At 37.2% G+C, this 12,081-nt stretch overlaps 2 protein-coding genes across 3 annotated transcripts in view; one reads left to right on the top strand and one right to left on the bottom strand.

Annotated features, from left to right (window-relative positions):
- Positions 1-1,174: 1,174 nt before the first annotated feature.
- Positions 1,175-11,849, bottom strand: cryba1b (crystallin, beta A1b). 2 transcript variants are annotated; one of them, XM_077195675.1, is made up of 6 exons: positions 11,769-11,849; positions 4,063-4,135; positions 3,456-3,574; positions 3,229-3,370; positions 1,938-2,080; positions 1,175-1,759 (listed from the first exon to the last, which is right to left on the bottom strand). In XM_077195675.1, the coding sequence occupies exons 2-6, from the start codon at positions 4,105-4,107 to the stop codon at positions 1,612-1,614; spliced, it is 597 nt and encodes a 198-aa protein (XP_077051790.1). In that variant the 5' UTR covers positions 4,108-4,135; positions 11,769-11,849; the 3' UTR covers positions 1,175-1,611. The 2 variants fall into 2 exon arrangements, with proteins under 2 accessions (XP_077051790.1, XP_077051797.1); XM_077195682.1 differs by lacking the exon at positions 11,769-11,849 and adding an exon at positions 4,900-5,010.
- Positions 8,526-12,081, top strand: part of unc119a2 (unc-119 lipid binding chaperone a2) — a 28,257-nt gene continuing 24,701 nt past the window's right edge. The window contains exon 1 of the mRNA XM_077195665.1: positions 8,526-8,981. Coding sequence (XP_077051780.1) covers positions 8,684-8,981 — 298 coding nt within the window. The 5' untranslated portion in view covers positions 8,526-8,683. The remainder of the gene's footprint in view (positions 8,982-12,081) is intronic.

The raw sequence follows: 12,081 nt of genomic DNA, 5'->3' as shown, positions 1-12,081 counted from the left end.
TGCACCCAATGTCCGAATTCACCCCTTCAAGTGAACTATATTAGTGGACCAATGAATGTACAACAGTGAATGAGGGTATAGGGGGTGAATTTGAACACAGCCTTGGAGATTTTCCAGGTAGCCTCTCAATAATATGCGCGGATAATTTGAGCAGCCGAGAGAGAGAGAGAGAGAGAGAGAGAGAGAGAGAGAGAGAGAGAGAGAGAGAGAGAGAGAGAGACTCTCAATTGCATGTAATATGAAGTCATGTAAATCGCATGTTTAAAATGTAAAAACTTAGTTCAAAATAGTTTTAAATGGAGTGCACCATGTCAGACTGTAGGAAACTGTTTAAAATGGCATTTAAACACCTAGTGCTGTCAGTTTTTGGAAACTTTTGACCCCGATATATAATGATCTTTTTCCAAAGACCCACTTCCTAAAATATAAATGCAGCTATTTATTTGTTTATTAAATTGTAATTGTAAAGAGTAAAACATTATAAATATATTACATAATAAATAAATGTTGTTTCCAAATATTTAATTATTTGCTTTTATACGATAACTGCACGAAACTAAAATAAATGATATGCTGCACAGTATAGGCTAGGTTTTTATTTATTGCTGTTATAATATGGCCGTCACTAATCTCATAATTTCAGATCAGACATTAAGACTGTATTTCTATGGACCCTCTAGTTCTCTCTTGTGGTCACTGGGGGTCATTTTAGAGATATTCTTTTCCAATATCACTTGTTGATAATGTTGAAAATGTTGCAAAAATTTAAATAGGTGGATGCTTGAAGAAGCAGAAAATAAAAACTCTTTACAATTCCTATTTATTTTGTGTTTGTTACATTTGTAATGTCAAACATTATCACCTACCCACTTCACTCACCGTAATTTCTTTTTGTTTTTGATGTATCAGTATCCGAAATGTAATTTAGTTTAGTGGATTACAATTTTTTTAAACAAAAATACTTATACACATAATTGAATTAGAGGTCTTGCTATGTTGATATAGATATAGAACAAAAGGCTGTTGGTAATCACATTGTATCTTTTCATTTAAAACTTCATTTAATTTTAATTGTAATTCATTACACCTTCTCATTTTATGCTCATCTGTGAGAGTTGAATGTTAGTCCTAATGTTCACGTAAGGTCAGGAAAGATCCACACACAACAGTCAGCTGATATCAAGTATTCTGTTTTTGTGTTTCCTCAGATTTTATACTCAGTTCTTTATTCATCAAAAATCGTACAGATGTTGACCATGAAAACTGCAATGGCTACGATCATGATGATCAAGTCATGACGAAAGTAGAGCAATGCTCCCAGCTTCTCACCACACCATGTCCGTCCGGCTGGAATCATAGAGGACTTTTTCTTCTGCGGTTTTTATCGCATCATTCCTGCCGTCAATAGTTTGTCTTTCTTTCCTCGTGTAGTGGGTAAAAAAAGTGCTGTGGACTTGTTACATTGGTGTAGCACCAGTATACCAGCCTGCCGTCCTGGTCAACAAACCGTCTTGCATGGCTGGAAACGGAGGGATGGAGGAAGTGGAGGATTTAAGGGCTCAGAAGGAGGAAGAGGGGAGGGAAGAGAGGAAAGGACACGGCTGGCTCCTCTCAATGCTGGATCCTACGGATAGACTGGATCTGAGGGGTCTGAGCATGGCAGCCGTACTCCCTGTAGTGCCTGTACTCGCCTCCGTGGCAGTCGCACTCCATAATGTACTGGTAACCACGGTAACCAGGATACTGGTAGCATACAAAGCTAGAGAAATAGGAACACAGCATGTTACCATGGAGCATTTGAGGTCTCAAACGTTGACGAATGCAGTGACGCAAGCCCGAACCGAAACACTCGCGCTCCTTTCTCACATGCAGATCAAAAGCAACATAACAACAAAAATAATCAGACGATCAAAATCCATTGGAGCAATCGTACTCACGCGCCACTCATGACTTGGATGGAGCCGATCTCGTTGCTGCACCATCCCATAGCCTGCAGAGATGGGTAGTCACCGCACACCTCCCACTGCTTTCCACTCATGTTCTCACACTCGAAAAGCATCATACGGGAATCCTTGTGCATCTGTTTCAGAATGAAGAACCAGACTTACAACTTGAACGCACTTGTGAGCAAAATTCTGATTTGACAAAATGGGTTCACTTTCGGTCCATGACTTGGAATTTGAATTAAACTGGCAGTGGCCACGTCTCACAGGATGTTGAATTGGGATGAATGAAATTGCTAATGGAAATTGAATTTACTGCAGTGCAACTTAAAGAAATTTCACGCATCACACAACTGTGTAATACTTAAAATAAACAAGGTATTGCATTCTGGGAAATGTTCTTCCACCATGCTCCATAAAATGACCATGAAAATAAAAGTTGAAATAAATAATCATTGGCTTTTCAAACATTGATTTTTAATAAAATTGTGTATGTTATTGTTTGTGGCTTTTTTAATACATACTTCAGATTTATATTTCTAATATTCTTGATTATACGCCTTTTGTGCACGATAACATATATGTTAATTGTAAATAATTAAAATAATAATAAATGTATAAATAAAGGTGACTTTTCAAACATTCATTATTAATATATTTTACTTTTTTAATATAAATATATATATTTATAAATACAAATATTTTGGACTTATTTTTCTAATATTTTTGATCATGCACATTACATGTATATAGGTAATTCATATTGAAAAATGAAATGTAATTTTAATTATGCTTTCTGGAACCTGTGTTCTAGCTCAATTCAAATTCAATTTTTCTCAATTCAATTCTGAATGGCGCATAGTCTGATTTTTATTATCAGTATCTCTCTCATAATGCCTGCTTTTGCCGTCCTGATTTTGCATTCCTGTCCGAAAATGTAGTCCCATCCCTACCCCTAAACCGAACCCTACCCATAAGTTATCCCTAAAATCCGAGGGAAATGATAGGTTAATAACACTGATGTAGAAGAACCTAATTCTGGTTTTAAGTCTAAACTTGACATAAACTGTAAACCTGTCCCTCAAATCTGATAGGTTGATTAGAATGTTGTTCTAAAGATGGTGATCCAGAAACATGTTGCACTTGGTGAGATCAGGTTCTGCCCTGCTTTTTTAATGCCATCTTTCTACACTCACTATGACAAACAAATTTGAGAAATAGTGATGATGGAAAAGTCTATTGGTCGGTGTATTTCGTGTGTTCTGGTGCTGATGGTCTCACTCACAGCAGAACAGATGGGGCGGAAGGACATCAGCCTCTCAATGCGATAGGCATTGCTTCCACTCCAGGCCTCCCAGCATGGGTAATCTCCCTTCTCCAGGATGAACTGCTGGCCATTGAAGGTAGAGTGCTCGAAACCTATCCAGCTAGAGTCACAATAGGCAGTTAGGAGAAGGGGTTGAGAGGAAGAGAGATTTACTTCGGTAATCAAAGAAGTGTGCTTTTACTCACGCGCCACACTCCACTTTCAGGGAGCGGACGGTCTCCATTCCGAACTCCATGATGTTCTGGCAGCAAGCGGTGAATTCGCAACGCCTGCCCTGGAAATGCTCCTGGTCATAAACGGTAATCTGGGAAAGAAAGAAACAGTATCTTTAGTTCAACATGTTGAATATCATTTAATTAATGGGATAGTTCACCTAAACATGAAATCAGGTACTCTCTCTAAGGTTGTTCTAAACCTGTATGAGTTTATTTCTTCTGTTGAACACAAAGAAACATATTTTAAAGAATACTAGTAATCAAACAGTTGATGGACCCTATTGACATCCATAGTAGGAAAAAAATACTATGGAAGTCAATGGCTACTGTCAACTGTCTGGTTACCAACATTCTTTAAAATATCTTCTTTTGTGTTCAACAGAAGAATGAAACTCATTCCGGTTTGGAAAAACATGAGGGAGAGAAATTAATGACAACATTTTTATTTTTGGGTGACCTATCCCTTTAAATATCCACTTAGTTTAGAAACATTGCCCCAAATTGCCTTTTACTTAAATATTAATTAAGATAATTTTAAATTAATTAATTTAAAATAAAATAAATCACACGGGCCTACCTTCCATGGTCCCATGGGCATTGACATAGGGTTTGTCAGAGCCATTGTTTCAGATATATCAGCGCTGACTGACCTGCATGCAAGGAATCAGACAGTGACTCATGTCAGAAGTTCACAACACTGCTGAACATGTATACCCAAACACACAAAAAAATGCTTTTTTCCCCTAACGGCCAGAGCATTTTTTCAATTGGTTTCAATGGGAGAGCTTGACGAGGAGCTGAACGCTTGCCGTTTTTTCCCCGGATGCCAGAATTGAAAAAAAATGTCCAACTTTGGTTAAAACGCACATCACTGTCACTTTTCAACCAGCCGTCCAATCACAATGAAGGATGGGCAGGACAAAAACCCCCACAAAAAAACACACATTCTGCTTGTTCAACGATAACAACAAGCACATCTGTTCATCCAATACAAAAGCCAGTCAGAGCAAGTAGACCTAAGTTACATTTCAGCTTGATAAAAACGCTCTGGTGGACACACTGCCAACTTGTTTTTACTGTGAGAAAAAAAGTACAAGTGCTTGTTATAGATAATGACATGTAAAGTATTCTTAGTATGACAAGCTTGAACACTGTTGGACCAATTAAACAGAGTGGCTTATATTACTGTCTAATGGACGTCAGGTCTGCTAATGAAAACATCTTGTTCAAATCCCTGGTTGACATCTCATAAATATCTCCCCTATCAAAATGATAATTTAGCATGTCTGATTGCATCAGTGGATCATTGTTTGATCAGTCATTCTGCATAATGAATGCTCACTATGGTGTTCCAAGCTGGTTTAATCACTATCTGGTTTGGAGTTGGCAGAATTACAGGGTTTACCAGACTTACCCAACAGAATGAGCTGTGTGCGTTGAGGGGAATCCAGCACGCGGTCTCTTGCTCAGGCATCTGTGGGGCTATTTATACAGACACCGCTTCAATGGGGCTCCCTGATTCACAGACCCTGGCTGCGGTCAGCACTTTGCTTTGGAAAGACTTTTGTTTCTGTCCTGAGCTGTTGTCCTTTCTTTTGAAGGGATCTCCACCAATGAGGGGCCATGGAGACGTGTGGCAGCCGTATGGCCTGTACTCTCATGTTACTCTACCTGATGATCACTTCATTTTTACACTGCTTGAGGAAGCAATGCATGCTAATATTTCATTTTAGGTCACATTTATGTGAATTACCTATAAGGTTATATGATATGGTTATATTATAACTTGAGATTTTCTTTTCAGGCCCTTCAAATTTGCATGAAGGACAGTAGGCCTCTAAGTTCCAACGAAATTTCATTAGAAATGTTTGCAAATGATTTCTCAAAGTTAAAGTTTTGGAATGAGGAAAATATGCTGTCAGTGTATAAACTGAATGAATGTTAATACATATTTCTAAAGTAATTTGAGTCTTGAGATAACTTTAATTATGTGCTTTCAGGAATAAACAATTCACAACTAATGAAAAAATATAAATTTTAAGCAATATGTTTGAAATTGAGATTTTTTAGTTGACGAACTCAAATAATATAAGTGTGATTGACCTAGTGAAATTAAGTTGAAAAAACGTAATGTTTTTGGTGTTACCAATTGAAGTATTTTTTTTTCAAGTTGATCCAACTGTTCGCTTTTTACAGTGTATTTAGGATTGCACGGACTCTATAAGGAAAATATTATATTCAAAACAGCATAGGAATTCATAGAAATGTATTTTTTTATATGTGGTTTGTACAGCATAAAAGGTTTGAATTTGGTGATGCCTGAGGAAAAAATGATCTCAAAACAATAAAACAATAATGATTATTTATATATTTACAGTGTTTAGTCTCTAGTTTATCTGAGCGCAAACCTTAAGCCATAGTTTACAAAAGGCCTACATGTGTTTTTGGGACTTGGACAAATTAGGGAGGCGATGTCTGAGTAATGCAATGAGTAACACGGATGAGTTTCTGTCCTATAAATAGCAAAACATGGCATTTAAAATGCAAATATGAATCAGTGTGTTTTCCAAAGTAATGAAGCGGACTTTAAATCTAGACAAATGCACCATTACATCCTTAAAAATGAAGGTTCCAAAAGTGTTTTTGCCAACAATGCCAAAGAAGAAATATTTTGGTTGCCCAAAGAACCTTTGAGAGGTCAGTTCTTAAAGCAACTTTTATTTTTCTTAGTGTGAAGAACATTTTAATAATCTAAAGAGCCTTTTTACACTTAAAAAAACCCCAAACATTTTGTACAATGGAAAGATTCTGTGGATGTTAAAGGTTCTTTATGGAACCATTGCAGTTTTTATATTTAAATATCTAAAAACTATTGTTGCTTTGCAACTTATATGAAATAGGAGCAAAAGTATAAACCAGTGGACTACGTTTACATTGATAGATGAATATGTAGACTTAAACATTTCAGTCTATGAGATTTGAAATTAATTGAACAGCATCAACATTCATTGTAAATGAATAACAGCAAGTAACAGCCTTAAACTAATTTTGAAGTAAAGAAACTGAAAGTGTATTTGCTAAACTCGCAAGCTCAACTCAGGTCTCTTTGCAAAACAATGTCTGCACACAGACCACAGTCAGCACATTGTTTAGCCCACAAAATGTTCAGAGTGGAGGTGTGTGTGTGTGTGTGTGTGTGTGTGTGTGTTTCGAATGTGTATGAGGTGTGTATCTGTTAAGCCTATGTGCCCATGTGTGTAGTTCTGGTTGTGTGTAAAAATGTCTGCATGTGTGTGTGTGTGTGTGTGTGTGTGTGTGTGTATTTCTGCTGATCAGGCCAGCCACACAACGATGACAAAGAGACGAGCCAGCTCAGCAGGCCTGGGAAATGAAATGAGTGTGTTCACTCTCTCTGTCATATTAATTAACTCTCCTCTGTGTCAACATTATTGTAACAAACATGCTACTGATGAAATGTATTTTTTAAGTTATAACGGTGTGTTTCTGTCTTAGTTTTGTATATAGCACAACAATGATAGCTGTAATATAATACCAATAATCGCAATATATTGCTTAAAAAGAGAGTTATTTAAAAGGCTAGTCACAGATGGCAGGAACACATTTAATATGGAGGACATTAGGATATATATAAATTGGTGAAACCTTTTCAAGTCAACCAAAACCATGAAATTACAAGCACTTGTAGTTTATTTGCTAAATTGCTTAATTTATTTTTCTTCGTGGTGTTTGACCAGAAGTCAGTGTCTCGTTCACGGTATCAATACAATTTTGGTTATCATGTAGGCTAGTTTTACAATTGTGAGTCACAGGCCATTTTTGTTGTACTGTCTTGTGGCGTCCTCTTGTGGACTGTGATCATTAAGCTCAACAAAGTTCACTTTTAAAAATAAAGTTCATTATCTATGGTTCAACGAAGAGCCTTTAACATCCAGAGCCATTCCATTGCACACAAAGTTCTTTATAGGGATAAAATATTCTTCAGATTATTAAAATGTTGGTTATTTTAAGAGCAGTTCACCAGTGTTCCAATTGTGTCATAGCTCTTGCGGTTTCCCCCACAGAACATTACTTTTAATATAAAATTATGAAAACTATCCTTTTAACACATTCAGGGCCCCCGAGCTGAGTAGCTTCTTATGCAATCCCATAAGAAGCTACTCCAAATTAGATTTGTCCCAGTCCCGGTCCCTTGATGCTTATGTGAAGTCCGGGACCCCCCCAGCCCCCCTCAATTCGAACACTGCAGTTCACTGAAAGGATCTTTAAAGAACCGAAAATGGCTGTTCAATGGCATCATTTACTCACCCTCAAGTTGTTCCAAACCTGAATGAATTTCTTTCTTCTGCTGAACACAAAAAAATATAGTTTGAAGAATGTCAGTAACCAAATAAAAATTGATGGACCCCATTGAATTCCATAGTATTTTTTTCTATAGCCTACTATGGAAGTCAATGGGGCCCACTTTTTGGTTACCCATTCTTTTGTGTTCAGCAGAAGAAAGAAATTTATACAGGTTTGGAAAAACATGAGGGTGAGTAAATATAATAACGAAAATATAATAATGAATGCAATATTCCCTTTAAAAGAAGTGACATTTAGATTAAAAATAAACAAAAAGCCCATAGGCCTATTTACTAATCGCGTTAAAGTTTAATTTTTCTTTAAAAATAATATAATGGATAATATGCTTTACAACCTCTCACATTTACTGGGGTTTTATTTATTTGATTCGATTTGATTTGTTTATCTGAGATGCACGTTCACACAATTCACGAGTCAATTTGGGCCGTACCACACAACAAACAGGGAGATACAAAACAGCTATCCGGCGCACACGGTATGCTAGAATGAACACAATCAGTACAGGCTCGAGGACTGAATTTATCTAACATAATGTCCTCAGGAATACAATTTTATGCACTCAAAACAGTCATTTATACAAGTCAAATTAATATTATCTGTTGCTGGTGCGCCACTGAACGGCAGGCGACCCCCTCCCGCGTGCAAGTGGTACAGCTCAGCCTGAGCGCGAGAGAGATTCGGGGCGAGAGCGGAGAACGGTAGGATTTAAATACCTCTAAGCGGGCGACCTGCTCAGCCCTTCGGGTGTGGGAGGGTGACTGTTTTGTGTCTTTGCTAGACCGGGGGAGCAGGGGGTGGAGGAGGAGGAACGGATAATGAGCTATTCTTGTACCAGCACAGGCAACAGCCAGGACCCATCGAGCTCTAAGAAGTCCGGCGGCGTTAATCCCGGTAGTTGCAGCAGCAGCAGCGGAGACACCGGCAACGGCAACAACCGCCACAGCATCCGCGGCAGACAAGCGCACTCCAACCCTGATTTAACCGAGGCCATGAAAGTCAAGAAAGGCTGCAACACGACAGACGTCGGAGTCCCCGTAACCACAGAAGAGGAATTGCTCGGGAACAAAACGATCAGCCCGGAGGATGTGCTGGGATTGCAGAAGATCACTGAAAGTAAGTGAGCGAGTGGATCGGAACACACTCGGTATATATCGCCAAACATCGTACATTGTCGGGAAGACATTGAATAGGTTGCGCTTTGTATCAACGCAGGGTTTCAGTAGACTTGAGGAATCACATGCAGATCCTCTTGTTTATGAACACTTCACTATGCTGTAATCGCCATATTGTTGCAATTGTGGATCACTGGTTTCTTTAATAAAACAGAATGATTAAATAACTTGCTTGAGAAACAGATTGAGGGAAGCATTTGATTTAATACAAACCAGCAACATATTGGTGTCTAAATATTGCGTTGCAGTGCATCAGTGTAGCTCAATCTAAAGGCCTTTATAAGGGTTAACGTTACTGGTAATACTGCTGAAATTGAACTTATCAGCTAATGGATGACTTTGGAAATTGAAATAAATAAATGGCATGGGCAATGCCATTCCCCAAGGATCAACTATAATTAACCTCCTCTTGCTGTCCTAAGCATGATTAGGTAACAGGTGGCCAATAAGCCCTTCATTACTCTTTTTAAAGGCCCGTGCAATGGCTTATACAACATCCACATCCCATGAACTCTTCATGAAGAGCATGTAATCTTAACCTCTTAGAAATGGCTCCTAAAATTTGCAATCTAATCAATCAATTAATTATATTCATGCTCAATTCTAACCAGTTTGAGAATTCAGGTCTTGTAATTGATTTCTGAAATTTTCGGACCTCAATCTGTTCAGGCTCTTCCTCCTGTCTTTTGGTGCACCTCTGTGTTAGTTCACCCAAAAATGAAAATTGCCCCATACTTTACTTACCCTCAAGCCATCCTGGATGTATATGACTTTTATTCTTTCAGCCAAATACAGTCTGAGTTATATTAAAAATATATATATATATATCCTGGCTTTTCCAAGCTTTATAATGGGAGTGAATGGTAACTGAGATTTTGTAGCCCCCAAAAAATGCATCCATCCATCATAAAAGTAATCCATACAAATCCAGTGGGTTAATAAAGGCCTTATGAAGTGATGTGCCTTTGTTACATCCTTGGAGCCTATTGGATTAGTTTTATGATGGATGGATGGATGGATGCACTTTTTTGGGCTTCAAAATTTCAGTTACCATTCACTCCCATTATAAAGCTTGGAGGAGCCAGGATATAACTCCGATTGTCTTTGGCTGAAAGAAGAAAATATACACCAGGATGGCTTGGAGGGTGAGCTATAACTTTAACTGTATCTTATAGTCAAGTGCTTTAAAGACTCTTTAAACCATGCACTAAAGTTGTTTTTGTGTTCATGTTTATGATGTATAAATCTACAATAAAACGACAAGTATAGTATCGGCGGAAAAATAACAGAACCGAACAGAAAACGTTGAGATGCCATGGTTACGTCCTCCAAACACTGACTAACTTGTAATGTAACTTTATTTGGTTATGAGGATGTTATTTGAAAACAACAAATGTGTGGCATAACCTATGTAAAGTAAACCGAATACATACTTTTAAGAGCCCCTTCTCTGGACTGGATTGGTTTGAACTTGCAGCTGCTGTTTCACTTTCAGCCGTTTCTGGTGTCACCTCTGTCTCATTTTGTCCTGACCTTTCTTTTTCCTGTTTACATATGTACATCGTCTTTGCTAAATAAATTGTTGGCTACTTCCACGTCCTTCCATTGGCAGCCATTTTTTCTCAAAGTATCATTATTCCCCATGTATGAAGGACCTTTTTGAACATGCTTGTCAACCAACACCTCGGGATTGTTGCAAGCATTTATAATTTGTTTAGGAAATATATTTTAGGTGTTTTAATAAGAATTTAGTATTCCAGTTAAGTTCGAATGAAGATGATATAAATTAACTGATAATGACTAGATGCTAAATATTTAAAATTACTTTGAATAATAAAAAAAATCAAGCATTAAAAAAAAAATAGATTTTTACTTTCCCTGTCAATAGTTTTGCCATGCAAAATGATAAATTAACTATATGTTTAGTTACTATAGTGCTGGGTTAACGTCAAATACAATTTATTATCAGGCATTTCATTGACAATAATTATGTAACCCATAACAGCTATTAATAATTATTTATTTATTTATAATTAGACAACAATAATTATAATTCATAAACTCTTGCTCGAAAATTATACTATACCATGATAACCCTGATAACCAGACAATGGTAAAGTGACAAATGTAAATAAGCAGGGTCTGGGCTTTATTCCACCTTTGTAGAAAGTTTGTAATGTGCCCTATAAATGCAGTACAGGTTTTTTTTTCTAGTCACTCAAACAGCATGTTTATTTGCTCAAAGCAGTTACATAATTTCACCTGTTTGCAGTATTCGACTTCATAAGCCTCTCTGAACATCTGAAAAACTCTGCCCACTCAAAGCAACGAACCTGTGCTTTTTCTCACAGAACACAAGTCATATTTTTCTTTCCATAGATTGCTCTGACTCAAGCAATTCAAACCTCAGCTCTGATTACTGGAATTTTATTGCACAAAAATCTTTTTGATCAGTCAACATGCAAAATGGTTTCACTGTTGTCATTTTTGTTGTTATTCACTCATGCTTTAAAGACATTTTTTTAGACATGACCTTTTTTTCCAATTACAATTACTTTCTATTAATCTATTGCTAAGCCATTAACATGACAGATCTTCTCAGAGCAATTGACAGAGGGTTGGAAAAAATGTGTTTGCACCTGATTATTCTCAGAGTGACCAATATTAACACCTTCAGATAATGCATTGCTTGCTCAGTAATTGTCGAGGCATATGATGAGATTCTTACCATGGAAACCATGGTGTATGTAGGTTGAGGGTGGAGCAGGAGACCCTTATCACCTCGATAAGAGCGAGGTTCCTGGAGACCTGAAGCTTTCAAGAAGCAGTTATATGTAGAAATGTTTTCACAAATCTACCATAAGAGTAATATCATTCAAAATGATTAAAATATATTTCTTTGCATGTATGATGTAGTTATAATATTTATAATGTAGGCTTGATCTCGTAACATTGTCCTAAAGTTTAGTCCAAATTCATCAGGTTCAAACTTTTGATTATTCCAACACCTGTTGTATGTTTATTTGCTTTAACACTTGGCC

Source organism: Siphateles boraxobius, unplaced genomic scaffold (genome assembly GCF_051911475.1).
Source record: "Siphateles boraxobius isolate OS27281-9 unplaced genomic scaffold, OSU_SipBor_1 11, whole genome shotgun sequence".
In the NCBI taxonomy this organism is placed as follows: domain Eukaryota; kingdom Metazoa; phylum Chordata; class Actinopteri; order Cypriniformes; family Leuciscidae; genus Siphateles; species Siphateles boraxobius.
This window is presented reverse-complemented; position numbering and strand designations above follow the sequence as displayed.